Source organism: Cuculus canorus, chromosome Z (assembly GCF_017976375.1).
Source record: "Cuculus canorus isolate bCucCan1 chromosome Z, bCucCan1.pri, whole genome shotgun sequence".
Lineage (NCBI taxonomy): Eukaryota > Metazoa > Chordata > Aves > Cuculiformes > Cuculidae > Cuculus > Cuculus canorus.
The window spans coordinates 47,589,672-47,604,031 of NC_071441.1; the positions used below are offsets into that span (position 1 = coordinate 47,589,672).

Here is a 14,360-nt window from a genome sequence, read left to right on the forward strand (position 1 = left end):
TAGCCCCATCTGGCGGCAGCCAGATTTATGATGCATTGCTGCTATATATCAGAAAAGGAAAATAAAATCTGTGGCTTACTAATGGCATAGTAGCTGTAAAATAGTGCTGGACAAAAACCTGTTATCTTCTCTGAATTTTAGCCAGGCTGCAGTGTATCTGTTGACACGTGCCTTAAAGATACAGGTATGTTTAGGTTGGATACTCCGATACAGAATTAAGACTCAAACAAAGTCGTGTGCTGCTGTTTTATTTGCTTATGAGGCATGCGTTGAAAGAAAAAGAGATAAAAGATAGCTACCCCCACAGCACTGCGATGTCCTGTCAGTTCGATGCTCAGTCTGGTGGGAGAACATTCTCCAAACCTCACCTTTGCTTCGTCCCTCTGTATGCTCAGGGTCATGCCTTGCTAATAGGCTCACTTCACTAACTCTGCTCCTTATTTTCACAGCAAAACCATGTACCTGTTTGGGCAGGTTCAGCTCCTGGCAGTTGTTTTGTGTGGTAGCTGTATCCATTATCGGGGTGGACCCTGCAAACCTGTGCTCATCACCTGGGTGATGAGATCTTGAGGTTAGGTGTGATGTTGAGACAGAGCAGTTCTTTCTGTGGTACACTACAGAAGGGAGTCAGTCTGGAAAGGAGGTCAGTTCTTGTTGTAGGTTGAGCTTCCATTTGTACGGTAGCCTCTGTTTATCTGCTAGGAACCTGCCTTCAGACCAGGCAAAGGATCCAAAACCTGACATAAAAGTGATGTCTTTTTTCTCATCTTACAGTCTCATCTCAAGGATATCCAGAATGCATTTGTTTCAATTCTGTCAGATAGTGATGGTAAGTACTGTCACATCTTAAGAATTTTGTCTTTTGTTGGGCTTCTAACAGAATGGAGGGGATCTTTGAATGGGGAGAAAGTCACCTACACCCTCTGTCAGTCAGCAGTAAAAGGTAGAAACATCCCATTTCTAACACAATAAGAATGAGTTCTGAGTATGTACGGATGAGAAGCACAGTTATTTCTGTGCTTTGCTAACTAAGTACAAATCTTTTTCTGCATTTACCCTTTCGGACTGTAATAACAGAAACTGTTCAGTGCTGCTACTTCTGCTCTGCTTTGGGCAGAATCTGCATGGGCAGGAACTCTAAACCCTCTTTAAGGTAGCAGATTTTGGCGTACTGGTCTTCTCATGGCAGCTAGTCAGGAGGGTGGCATCCAGCAGCCTATCTAAAGCTTACTGAAGTGAAAGAGAGTGTTACCATTAACTTTACTGGAATTCAGGGGCCAGGAGTGTGTCAGAACTCTCACAGCTCTTGGAAATCTCCAAAACCTGCAGTGACAGTATTAAGTGAAGATGTCGCCTAATTTGAGGTGTTTATGGCTTCAGAACAAATTGATACTTCACAGTGCAAAGCTTGTGTCTTACTAGAGTAGATCTTCTCTAAAACAGATAGCGGCGAACTGCAGCAGAGAGGTATGTTTGCTAGATCATGATTTTAGTTGAATCTTGTTTCTGAAGTGTGTGTATTTCTTGATTACATGCTGATCTGTAATTTTACTTTGTAAATTCTCTTGCAGAGCTTAGTCAAGATGTTGCTTCAAAAGGTCTTGGGCTGATCTATGAACTAGGAAGTGAACAGGATCAGCAAGAGCTAGTCACCACACTCGTTGATACTCTTATGACTGGGAAAAGGTACAGTGAGAGTGTACTCTGAGCTATATGTCGGGTGGGAACAAAAGTGTGCCTCTTGTGTGAGTGAAGAGAGATGTTCTCTGGCCAAGGGCAAGCCAATATCCATATGTCATAGAATCTAAGAATGGCTTGGGTTGGAAGAGACCTAAAAAGATCATCCACTTGCAACCCTCTTGCCATGGGTAGGGACACATCCCACCAGACCAGGATGCCCAAGGCCCCATCCAGCCTGGCCTTGAACACTTCTAGGAAGGAGGCATCCACAACTTCCCTGGCAACCTGTGCCAGCACCTCACCACCCTCATTGTGAAGAATTTCTTCCTAATGTCTAGTCTAAATTTTTGCCCCTCCAATTTAAAGCCAATCCCCCTTGTCCTGTCACTCCATGCCTTTGTAAAAAGTGCATTCTCAGCTTTCTTGTAGGACGCCTTCCTGTAGCGGAAGGCAGCTATAAGGTCTTCCTGGAGCCTCAGTATGGACCCATGAGGGACACCACTTGTCACAGATCTCCATCAGGACATTGAGTCATGGACCACTACTCGCTGAATGTGACCCTCCAGTCAATTCCTTATCCACCGAACAGTCCATCTATCAAATCCATATCTCTCCAGTTTGGAGAGAAGAATGTTGTAGGGGACTGTGTCAAAGGCTTTACGGAAGTCCAGATAGATCATATCCATTGCTTTTGCCGTGTCCGGTGCTGTGGTTACCCCATCACAGAAAGCCATGAGGTTGGTCAGGCAGGGCTTGCCTTTGGTGAGGCCATGCTGGCTATTTTGAATTGCCTCCCTGTCCTCCATGTGCTTTAGCATAGCTTCTAGGAGGATCCATTCCATGATCTTGCCAGACAGAGAGGTGAGGCTGACAGGTCGGTGGTTCCCAGGGTCGTCTTTTCTACCCTTTTTAAAAATGGGGACAATGCTGCCCTTTTTCCAGTCACCAGGGACTTCTCTTGACTGCCATTACTTTTCAGATATCATAGACAGTGGCTTGGCCACCACATCAGGCAATTCCCTCAGGACTCTGGGATGCATCTTAGCAGTTCCCATAGACTTTTATATGTTCAGGTGCCTCAAGTGGATTCTCCTCTACAGTGGGAGGGTCTCTTCACCCCTCGTCCCCATCTTATTGTCCGTTGACTTAGGAGGGATGGGGAGGAGAGCTGTTGTCAGTTGACAACTGAGGCAAAAATGTTGTTGAGTATCTCAGCCTTCTCCTCGTTTATTGCTACGAGGTCACCATTTCCATTCGTCAGTTGGGGTGAGTTTTCTTAAATCTGTCTTTTCTGGTTGATGTACCTGTAGGAGCCCTTCCTGTTAGTCTTCCCTTCCCTTGCCAAGTTCAGCTCCAGCTGTGCCTCGGCCTTCATGACTCCCTCCCTACACAACATATATTGCCAATGGGTCAAACTGGGACAACTCTTAATTCAGCTTAACATGTGTTGTGACTGAGGTTGTTCCGGTTTTGTTCCATTCAACAAAGCTTGAAAATGCTTACTCACTCCCGACTCAAGCAGTTCAAATCCGTTGGGGTTTGGTTGCTGCATTGTGTAATTGCAAAGGACAATGACCTCTTGCAGTGATTCTGAACAATGTGAATGTTGCAGAATTGGGGACTTGCTTGTGCCTGAAATGTACCTCTTGCTCAGAAAGTGTTGTTAGTGGCCATTTATGAATGTTAGAGCAAAAAGTGCTGGTTTGATAGGAATCCTGGCTGATAATGATATTTGTTAGTGCTGGGAATGCTCTTAAAGGCCTACTCCTGTCCAACCTGGTGTGTGTGTGAACACAGTGAATGGCAGAAACTTAGGCTGGGCGTAGGGGAATCCATCGGTGGTAAACAGGGAGAGATTATTTGAGTGGAAATTGGATTCTTTCATTTTGAAGTTGAGATTTGCTCTCTGTTACATGGTTTGTCTCTGCGCAGAAATGAAAAGCCATTGTTGAATGTTTTGAAATTTTACCTTCTGACTGCACAGCAAACACTTCACTTTCTGTAGCTTCTCCTCAATGTTACATGTGATACAGGTTAATGAGGTTCCTTGCAGCATGTGTGGCTTTGCACACCTCTATGGTTTTTGTGGGATCAGAACTGAAAGAATGGGAAATTACTACTAAGTTAATAGAGCAAAATGAATTCATTTGTTCTGCAGTATTCAAGGGCAGAGTTTGGTAAAGCTAATATTGAACTCTTTTCTACCAGAGCCAAACACGAGATGACTGGAGAAACTGTGGTGTTTCAGGGTGGCCTAAGCAAAACTCCAGATGGGTAAGTTTACTGACAGTCTCAGTGACAGACACATAGTGCTGAAACAGTATTCCCTTGCTTATAAATCTGCTTCCTGAGGTTCTTGTTCCTTCTTGTTGTCTTAAGTTACCATAACTATTTTCTTGTAGTTCAGATAGCACTTCTGTCTGCTTTAGGCTCTGATTTGACGGTAGCTTTATCTGTTTTAGCATTTGTATAGCTAAAAATGGTGACATTGATTTTTTCTTCTGCTTTCCAAAGTCAAGGTCTTTCCACCTACAAGGAGCTTTGTTCACTGGCTAGCGATCTCAACCAACCAGACTTGGTGTACAAATTCATGAATCTGGCCAACCACCATGCCATGTGGAATTCACGGAAGGTAATTTGCTGCTTTCATGCCACTTCTGTTCTCACTGAGAACTCTGGAAACAGTATCTACATTTTTTTAGCTCTGGATATATGATCTATGGATAATGGCGAAAACCATTTGTTTACGCTTCGGTGTCAGGTCCAATGCAAATTTACCAGACTGAAGAACAAACCTAGGATTACTTGGAATTCTTAAAACAGAAAGTTGACATCACAGGGTTCATTAATCCTGCATTTGCTTCTGAATCAACCATGACCCTTTTGTTTTACTTTTGAATATGGTCTTGATATGATCAAAACTGGACGAATTTTCAGATGCCAGAGAAAATATGCAAAAAAGCAGAGCAAAAAGGATTCAGCAACAAGTTGCTAAAAAGCCAGTTGGAAATTTATCAGTTTAATCACTGTTGTCAAATGTATCCTTTTTTTAACTCAACCCTTCCTATTTGAAAGCTACTGGAACTTTAAGCAAAGCCAAAATACTATTGGATCTACCTCCTGCAAAACAAAAGTAGCATCATAGATTCTAAATATGCATTTCAGAGCTTTAACTTAGGGACTTTTTCACTGGCTTTAAATAAGCATGGAAGAACTTGCTTTGTCCCTGGGAGTGGGCTTTCATTCAGAAGACTGATGTAGCTGCATCTTCTGTGTTGCTCCTTTTTGTGCTCTTTCGTGCTCAATGCCCAAGGCTTTGAATCTCTGGCAGCACTGCTTAGTGCAAAAACCAAGTCCCAGCATTAACTTTCATCCAGAGTTTGATAAGTCAGCATGTCTCTCCAGACTTCTTTCTGTTTGCATTGGGACTTTAGAAGTACAGGAGCATAGTTAGGTTCCTGACCTCTGTGGAATTTTAACAGCCGGCATGAGTCAAGAGAATCCACTCACCAACTATAAAGGTGAGCTTTGACAGTCTGAGGAAATGGCAGAACTATTTAAGTTGAAGGGAACATCTGGAAGTCTGTGCTCCAAACCTCCACACAAGAGCTAGGCAGAGCAAGCTGTTCAGGACATTGCAGATCGTGCCTCCCTAATGTTGGAGTTTGAGTGGGAGCTTTTTAGTGTAAAAGAGGTAGAGGTTTAGTGTAAAAGAGGTAGAGGTTTCCTGTAGAGGTCAGGAAACATGAAGTCGTTAGAGGCATTCACTGCACTGCCTATATTGAGCAATTTCTTTTGGGGCTGTCCTGTGAAATCCACTGGGCAAGCAGCACTTCCGCTGTGTTTCAGTTGTCAGTGGAATTGAGTGTTAGAGAAAGAAAAGAATACGAAAGGATACTTGAGTTTTAGGTGAATATGGATAGATGTAAAATGATAATACAAAGAAATTTCAGGTTGTAGAGCTAAGGTAAAACTGGTTTTGTTTTTAGTTTCTAAGTTAGTCTAGTTTTTCTAAAGGCAGCACAGTTGTAGGGAAGCAGTGGCCTACTCTCACCAGTTTTTCTGAGAAAGAATCTCTTTCAGAGGAACATAATCAAATCATTGTAGTTTTAGTTCACAACCACTTTTGCAAATGGAATTAATTGGTATCTTGAAGTGAAGGTTGAGGAGAAGGAAGGTTCGATGCAGTAATTTGTCGGCTGAAAGCTGTTATATGCTTGAGGTCACTGTGGTACTGTGGCACTGCTGCGGTCTAATTCTGTTGCCATTCTAGTGCTTTTGATTTGCTCTGAATCTAAACTGTGTCAGTCAACTTTGCCGCTGACTATGGTGTGCCCAGGAGCAATAACTGAGCGACTGAGCAGATTGTTTCAACAAGTATTCTTTTGTCATTATTTCAGGGAGCAGCTTTTGGTTTCAATGTGATAGCTGCCAAGGCTGGAGAGCAGCTGGCTCCGTTTTTGCCCCAGCTTCTTCCCCGGCTCTACCGTTACCAATTTGACCCCAACTTGGGCATCCGACAGGCAATGACCAGCATTTGGAATGCCTTGGTCACCGACAAGTCAATGGTGAGTGAGCGGTAAAGTGCAGAGTGGTGTTTTTGCTGCGAGGCAGCAGCATCTCACAGATTCCAGTGGGTCAGTTGCATCTTGTGAAAGGAGCGGCTGTGCAGAAAGGAGTGAGGTTTTGCCCTACAGAGAAACAGGTGACACAATCCATGGATGAGCTGGAGGAATCGCAGAAGTTTTGCACGGCCTCTTGTATGCGAAAGGATATCACAAACATGTTTGGGCAGCCAATGTTAAAGTTAATGGTTTGCTTTACTTAAAGTGGGGTCCTTACACACTTCGATATTGCTTTGATATTGCAGAGAGAAGCTCTTCAGGAATCTTTATGGCTTAAGATGCCCTTCCTGAGCAAAAGCATCTAAATATGCTTCCTCAGTTTTTAAGTGGGAGGAAGCCCATGGAAAGAGGCTGTTCCATCAGTTTCAGGAAAACTCCTCCCGGAAAAATTCAGAATTAAGTGATTTTTGTGAGATGCCTTTGCTCTGTCTGGAACTGGGTTTGCAAACCTTTTCTCCTGTCAATGCTGATCTGTGAAGTTATTCTTCCTGAGCCTTCATCAAAGCAGAACTGTAAATATGTGTTTGGTGCTGCATCTAAACATTTCAGTTGATAAAGGACTGAAGGATTTTGCTCTTTTCTCGTCTCTGTCCCAGCATTAATCCCTGAAGCAATGCGGAGAGAGGCATGTGTAAAGCAAAGTCAGAGTAAGTTTGCGTGAGGGTCAGCTCTGGCAAGTGTTAGTTCATCTGCTGTGGTTGAAAGCAGATTGTGTTGTCCAAAAAGGACCTTTTCCTTTCAGAGTACTGGACAAGGAAGAATGGTCTATGCTTGTTTCATTATTTTTCCTTTTTCTAACAATAGGTTGATAAGTACATGAAGGAAATTCTTGAGGATTTGATCAGTAACTTGACGAGCAGTCTCTGGAGGATCAGGGAATCCAGGTATGGCTAGAAAAAGTAATGGATTTTTCTTTGAACTCTCTCATTTGATCTTTCCACCATAAACTTGTTAACGTGAAGAAGTTGGGGGGTGGTGGGAAGAGGACATGTCCTTTAATGAGGACAGAGCCCAGTCTTGCCGCCTGCACTTGAAGTGTGATACAATCTTGAAGCTGTTTGATTCACTGAGAATGAAATTTTTAATTGTATGTGACTTGAACATGATACTAAACAATGTTCTCTAAAGGAGGGGTTTTCTGGTCACAAAGTTCTTGCCTATCCTTGGACCTGTAATATTGTTTAATGTTAGAAAATCCTGATAATCTGACTATGTATGTACTTGGCAGCAGGATGCCAGTTGAAGCAGCATTTTTAATAAATGCCTTTTGTTTATAATGTTTCATAATTAACACTAGGTTGGAAACTTCCATTTTAATTTCTGTTCCAGACTTTAGACCATTTTGGTTTGTTCTTATCTTCTACTTTCAGAAAAGAAATCTGAAACAATTTTGTAACTGTAATATTTGCAATAGCGATTTTTACCACAGCAGTCTTTCTCACTTGCTGTCACCTGTTTCAGATTTCATCCAACTGACTGAATGCTATTTTCCTCTGCTAAAGGAGACATTCTTGTGACAGAGTAGATTTTGGGTTTGCAGGTATTAAGGACTGTAAAACAATTATCAGTTTTTTTAACCATTTGCTTGTATTTATAAACATACCTGTGTATGAACCTATATCAAATAAGTACACCATGTGAAGGGAATATCATTCCTTGTTTGCAGCTGTCTGGCATTGAATGACTTACTAAGAGGAAGACCTTTGGATGACGTTATAGACAAGATTGCAGACATCTGGGAAATCCTTTTTAGAGTGCAAGATGACATTAAGGTAATGGAACCAATAATTGAACCAGAATCTTCAACAGAAAGTAGAGTGATCAAGCTCTTGCAATGCTTAAAGAGACATTCTCTGAGAAGTCAAATTGAAGCCAGTGAGAGTTTTGGGTAGAAATTTGAAAAATTTGACTAGAAATTCAGTCTCCTTGCAGTTAAAATTTCCATGCCACCTTGGAAATTCGTTGTGTGTGTCTTATGTTTCTCAGTGCTGGTTTTCATTCCTGTGCTTATTCTTGATGGTTCAGTATTTTTTTCAGGCTATAAATGAATTCCTAAGTATTTGCTTAACTTTTGAGTATAGAAACATTCATTTTGGGCTGCTTGTGTGCTTAAATGACATGCATATATGAAGTCAGAGTCCTTCTCTCTGGGTCCAGTTGTTTTTGCTTAAGCTGTTGCAATGCTGAGCGTTTTTCCGAAGTGAACTGTGTAGCAGGACGTTGCTCTATGCTAGTAAACTTAGCTTGTTCAGAAATGTCCCTGGACACTGAAACCCAGTGAGTAGTTTTGCCTCAGTGCTAATGAGCTATATTAGTTTCCAAAATAAAGCAACTGACTGCAGGCTCTCTTTTGCGAAGGGTCTGATTCCTGAATTTTACCAGCAAATGGTTTGTGAAGGTCCACTTGTGGCAGGCCAGATTTTTTTTCAAGAATGTCCTAAGACATTACCAGTTCAGGTGATTGTTTTTCAGTACCCAAGAATACTGCTAGATTCTGCTTAATTCATCAATACAAGTAGAGTTAAAGAGCCTGGCTGGTGAAGGTGTCAGGTACCACCAGAGCTATGGTAATTTTACTGTTTGCTTTTAGTCCGTCTTTTTCTAGTCCAAGGCAAGCAATTGAGTAAAGCATCACTAAGCGACAGGCATTATATTGAGGAGGGGATAGAGCATACTCAAAGCACTATGTACTTCTATTTGCAGTAGAAGGTTCTGCTGGTGTTTTGGGGGGTTGGGTTTTATTGTTTGTTTGGCCTTTTTTTTTTGTTTTGAGGAGGAGAACCAATAAAGTAATGCCACAGAGTAATGCCACAGAGACAAATGTGAACAGAAGCACAGAGAACCTGGCAGTGTCAGACAGGAATGTTAGTCTGCTTGAGAAGACCAGACACTGAGATGGAGCAGAGCTGAAATTTTTTTTGAAAGATATTATATTAAGTAGTAGCCACAAATATGGCCTTGTCAGTACTACTGTCATACTTATCTATTAATATGAACAATTATGTAAAAGATTTAAAAATATTAACAATTTATTGTTTACTTTTTTTCCAGGAGACTGTGCGAAAGGCAGCAGAACTAGCCCTAAAAACTTTAAGCAAGGTGAAACTCTGATTCTTTTACCTTCTTTTATTCTGAATCTGTCATTTGTACATGGAGATGTGTGGTTTTGATGTCAGGTGATGATTCGCTGTGGTGTCTGCAGTGTTACCCTGTTTGCTATAGACTGTTGTCTTGGAAAGGTCTCTAGTATAAGGTGTGGTTCTGGTAAACAGGAGAGCCTTCTGAAAAGCGATGAAAATAAGCTTGACCACATATTCTTCTGTACTTTTATTGGTGCTGGTGAAGTCCAATGTTAACTTCTCAACAACCAAAGGAGGAATATGATGTACTGATTTTTTCCCCTCTGATGTCCCTTTTTCTCCACTTGGTGTGGAGGGATTTATGGAAACTTTCTTTAACTTCAACAATTGACCAAGCCCAGTGGAACCTAACTGGTGTGGAACAAAGTAATCCAGTCTGAGCTTTACTCTCTGGTGCTGTTACTGACATGGATTTCTTTGGATATAGTGCACATATCACTTAATATTTTGTTTGGTATTCCTCTAAAAAAGTCACATTGGTGGAAATGGAAATGGATCTGTGTTTGAAATCGCAACCGTCAGTGCATGCAGCGTGACATTTTTAAGGCAAAAGTGGTGACATGGTCCCAAAACATTGTTGCAGTCGCAGAATCTGTTCTGATCTGAGACTTGCCGCTCTGCCTCATGGAACAGTTGAATCCATGTGGCTGAGACAGGCTCTCCCTCAAGTGAGAGGTCATTTGGTCTCTCTTCAGCCAGATGCAGATGAAGGCCTGTTAGGCTCTGAATTTGCCTGTTCTGGAAGCTGACCTTAGCCGTAACTCCTCTTGAGGATGTAGCTTAGGGCTTTAGTGTCTCCTGCAGTGGAGAATGAAGGTGCAAAGAGTCTGAGTTTGGCTGTGAGCAGTTGCTGTAGTTGCCATTGGCTTCTTCTATCTGTCAGAGAAGGTGCTTTAATGTAATCAGGGCAGGAGGTTTGTCCATGCTTGCAGCACTGATTCTCACCTGTCCCCAGGTCTGTGTGAAAATGTGTGATCCCTCTAAAGGAGCAGCTGGTCAGAAGATGATAGCTGTGCTGCTTCCTTGCCTACTGGACAAAGGAATAGTAAGCACAGTTTCTGAAGTCCGGTCTCTCAGGTTAGTTTTGCATTATGTAAGTTCCCTGAGGGTTGGCTTTTAATTTGTCACAAAGACACAGCTTATTCACCCAAATTGCAGAAGCTTATTCATCTGTGTTTGAAGTCACAAGTTTCTCCCCAAAACAGCTTTCCTGCTGAAGTCCTTTTCTCAGTAAGATAGATGAGAACTCGGGTAGGTGGGAATTTTACCTGTTTTTTGGGCATGTCTGGCCTCTCTGCAAATTCTGAGGTTCAGTTCCCAGCAGGAAGTTCTTTTCTCCCTGTACAACTGGCAAACTGTTCTGCACACAGTTTGCTGTGCATGGAAGGCTGTCCTTCAAGACTGGCATCTCTCTTCTGCTTGTAAACAGAAAATCCCACGGTAGGTCTTGAAACCAGCCATTTCAGAACTGGTTGTGAGTTCACATCCCAGGCGTGACTGCTTTTGGTCATACTGTTCAAATACGTTTTATGCCCTGTGACAGTTTCATGTCCCTTGATGTGTAGGGGCTTTGTGTGCTTGTCACTTTGTAACCTTATTTATTCCTTCATTTGGTTGAAAGACAGAAAAGCTGGAAAATTCAGACTCTGAGTGTAGCTGGTCTTCGCAAAAGTAATTTTCTTTTATTGAACATGATTATCCAGGAAGGATAGAAAGCTCCTAACAAATTATAGTGATATCTCTTGAATTTTTTTCATCCCTTTTGAAGATATGAAAACGCTTTGTCAAAATGCCACCTGAGAGATGCGGTCAGTCTGAAACTGACAAGTGGGATTTGAACAGATCGTAGTAATTTTCGTTTCATGGGCAGGGATGATGGATGTTGCTGGGGTGACTTTGCCCAGAGCTTCTTTAGAGCATGAAGATGTGTTATTGCCCATTCCCTTTATCATACTCTGGCCAACGTTAGCAATTTCTGTGCAAAGCGTAGCATCAGTTGAAAGTTCACGCCTAGGAAATGATTTTGCTTACACAGAAAAACACACAGATCCTTGTTAGAGCGTAAATTTATGTGGGTGCATCTGTGATTTGGGTTGGTCTTTATGTTGGTACAGGACTAGATTAGACCAGAGAGGTTTTTCAGCTAAGTAAATGTGTTTCTCTGACTTTCCCTTTTGTCTTTTTCTAGCATTAACACTCTTGTGAAGATCAGTAAAAGTGCTGGGTCTATGCTGAAACCTCATGCACCAAAACTTATCCCAGCCCTGCTAGAATCCTTGAGTGTTCTGGAACCTCAAGTCCTCAATTATTTGAGTCTTTGTGCAACAGATCAGGAAAAAGTAAGTGCAATTATAATAAGAAAGTATCAACAGAACAGAGAATAAAAATCTAAGCTTCATTCAGTGAACAGAAAAATAGCAGATGTGGTTGAGAGGTGTTCAAAGACAGAAAGAGAAATACCTAATGTTACTAAAAAAAGTCTGGTCATTGGAACATGGCTGGACAAATTTGGGGTTTTTATTTTGAAGGATTGGAATTTTTTTTATTCAGTAGACATGAAGTATTTCAGAAAGTGAAGGACACTCGTAGGATTGTTGTTAGCTGTTGTTAAATGTCACTTCACTTCCATGTACTGCTGTGAAAGGGGGAAGAGAGAGTATGGAATGCACATAAACTGTCAAGTTTTGCTGCTGGATTTCCTATAACATAAGTTAGAAGGTGTGCCATGGCACTGTGGCCTGGAGGTGGATGTTGTCAGCACTGTCCTTTATCTCAAAGAACCATATTAATCACTAGCAGTTTTCTGGGAAAGTGACTGAAATCCACCGTTGAGAAGCAAATTTAGCTAACTTTATTATGGGGAGGGTCAACTCTATTGATAATTTCAACATGGGAAAGGAATGAACAATAAGTCAGAGTGGGATTTTTTTCTCCTTTTCTTCCCCTTTTACCTTTGGGTTTCTTTTCCCCTTCTTTTATTTTTATTTCCTTTTTTTGGTTTGTTTTTTTTGTGATGTCAGGAGTGCATGGTTTAGCTCCTGTACCCAGCTAGAATATCCATCTGCCTCTGAAAGGCAAACATTGGTAGTTTGTAAACTTGACTACTTTTTGTCTGTATACATCTGAAACAGATTTTGGTTTGAGGTAGTGAGTTCCCACTGATGTTGCCCTTCCTGTTGTTTTCATGTTGAGTTTACACTTGCATTTGGATTTTTCCTTTTTTTTCCTTTTTTAGACTGCAATGGATAGTGCCAGACTTAGCGCTGTCAAGTCATCTCCCATGATGGAAACCATTAACATGGTAAGTACTTGATTCAGAAGAATAGGAACCGAAGTGGGGGCTTCACAGAATATCTCTTTAGGGTCCGTTTTCCATGTGGATGTGTGACTTATCTGATCCTGTCAACATGGCTTGCTCTCCGCTCCATTTGGAGTCAAATAGAGTGTTTCTCCACCTGAAGAGCTGCCTGCTTTGATGAAGAAGACATCTTTCAAGTGTTTTTGTTTGGATGGGAGCTCAGCTGGTTCTGGATTATGCTAGCTGTCTTTTCATCTGTGGCCCGCAAGTCCACAATCACCTTCTTGCCTCGGCTTCCAAGCGATGATGGTCATTGTTCTTAAGGCACAAAGACAGCCTAGCCCTTGCCTTTGGTGCCTTGTATATTTCCTTAAATGGGTCTTGCCAGTGCATTGGTGGTGGAGATACTTGTAGAAAATGCTGATATCGCTGAATGCACTGGCAGCAGCTGATATTTGGCACCATAAGTTCCTGCTGCTGGAGGAGGAGTTGCTGATACCCAGATATTGTGCAGTTGGGTCTGTCTTGACAGAACTTCCTGCCCTTTGTGAGAGCCTGTCCTTTCCCAAATAAAAGATCCCTCTTTTCTGGTCAGGCACTGCTCATGGCCAGGGACATGTGCGCAGGTGGGAGTGCGAGTGCTGAGCAAGTTTTAGGAGAAGCATAGCCGCCAGGGTAACAACAGCAAGCCCTCTAGTTAACAGCATGTGGAGCTGCATTCTGGTGTCAGGTGGAGCGCTCCCTATAAATAGTGTGTGAAGAGGCGGGGAATGAAAGACTCCATGTAGAAGTGTACTCACTGCCACCCCACAGGCTGCAGCAGCTGCTGCTGTCCTTCCTCCAAGCTGTGCATCTCCTGTGCCAGCTGGCATTTCCTTGGGGAGAGAGGGATACAATGGCTTCCCTGGAGTAACATGAAGATATCCTGGCTTATGAGCAACCTTTTCTCTGTTATTCTGGGGCTGGTTGAGAGATTATACGATATAAGAGATTATTCTCTTCACTATACAGGTGCAGGAGGGGGAACTGACAGCAGATCTGACTTCTGAAGCTCAGAGAGGGACTATTTTCAGTTAGTATGTGATCCTTAAGTCTGCAAGAGGTTGGATCTGTTTTGCCCGATGGCGTTCTAGGCATAGGTGATTAGAAATTGGACCAGTAACAACCCTTGTGTATGTAATTTATACTACTTGATAATACCACCTGTCTAAAACCTGCCTTGACTAGTTTCATTTTGTTATCTGGTTTGGATGTTATTCCTTCAGTGTTTCAGACAAGTGGGGATAATGCTGGGTTTTGTTCTAAGATATGCCCACCTTTGCATCCTTTTCCCTTCTGAAAAGGATCTTTCTAGTCTGTTACTTTTAGCTCTCTAAAGAACTGGAGTGCTGGAGTACGTTAATTCCGGCAAAGGATGATTTTAACAGGTTCAGCTCAGCATAGAAGTGAGACAAAAGAATCTGTATGTAGTGGAAACCACTTTGAGGTGCCTTTTTCCCACTGTGCAGCGAACTGTCGCAATTCAGCTGAAGACCAGCCTGCAGAACTGCAGAAGGCCTCAGCTGCAAGTAGATCATTTTAAGTCTGCCAGCATTACCTTTCCTTTTCCTTTCTTTT

The 14,360-nt window shown here is 42.2% G+C and overlaps 1 protein-coding gene across 2 annotated transcripts in view; it reads left to right on the plus strand.

Annotated features, from left to right (window-relative positions):
- ECPAS (Ecm29 proteasome adaptor and scaffold) overlaps positions 1–14,360 on the plus strand; it is a 67,035-nt gene that overhangs the window by 41,318 nt on the left and 11,357 nt on the right. For both annotated transcript variants that reach the window (XM_054053434.1, XM_054053435.1), the window contains exons 26-36: positions 775–829; positions 1,572–1,686; positions 3,889–3,954; positions 4,195–4,312; positions 6,081–6,248; positions 7,110–7,189; positions 7,972–8,077; positions 9,357–9,404; positions 10,401–10,522; positions 11,634–11,784; positions 12,681–12,746. In XM_054053434.1, the coding sequence (XP_053909409.1) occupies positions 775–829; positions 1,572–1,686; positions 3,889–3,954; positions 4,195–4,312; positions 6,081–6,248; positions 7,110–7,189; positions 7,972–8,077; positions 9,357–9,404; positions 10,401–10,522; positions 11,634–11,784; positions 12,681–12,746 (1,095 nt within the window). The remainder of the gene's footprint in view (positions 1–774; positions 830–1,571; positions 1,687–3,888; positions 3,955–4,194; positions 4,313–6,080; positions 6,249–7,109; positions 7,190–7,971; positions 8,078–9,356; positions 9,405–10,400; positions 10,523–11,633; positions 11,785–12,680; positions 12,747–14,360) is intronic.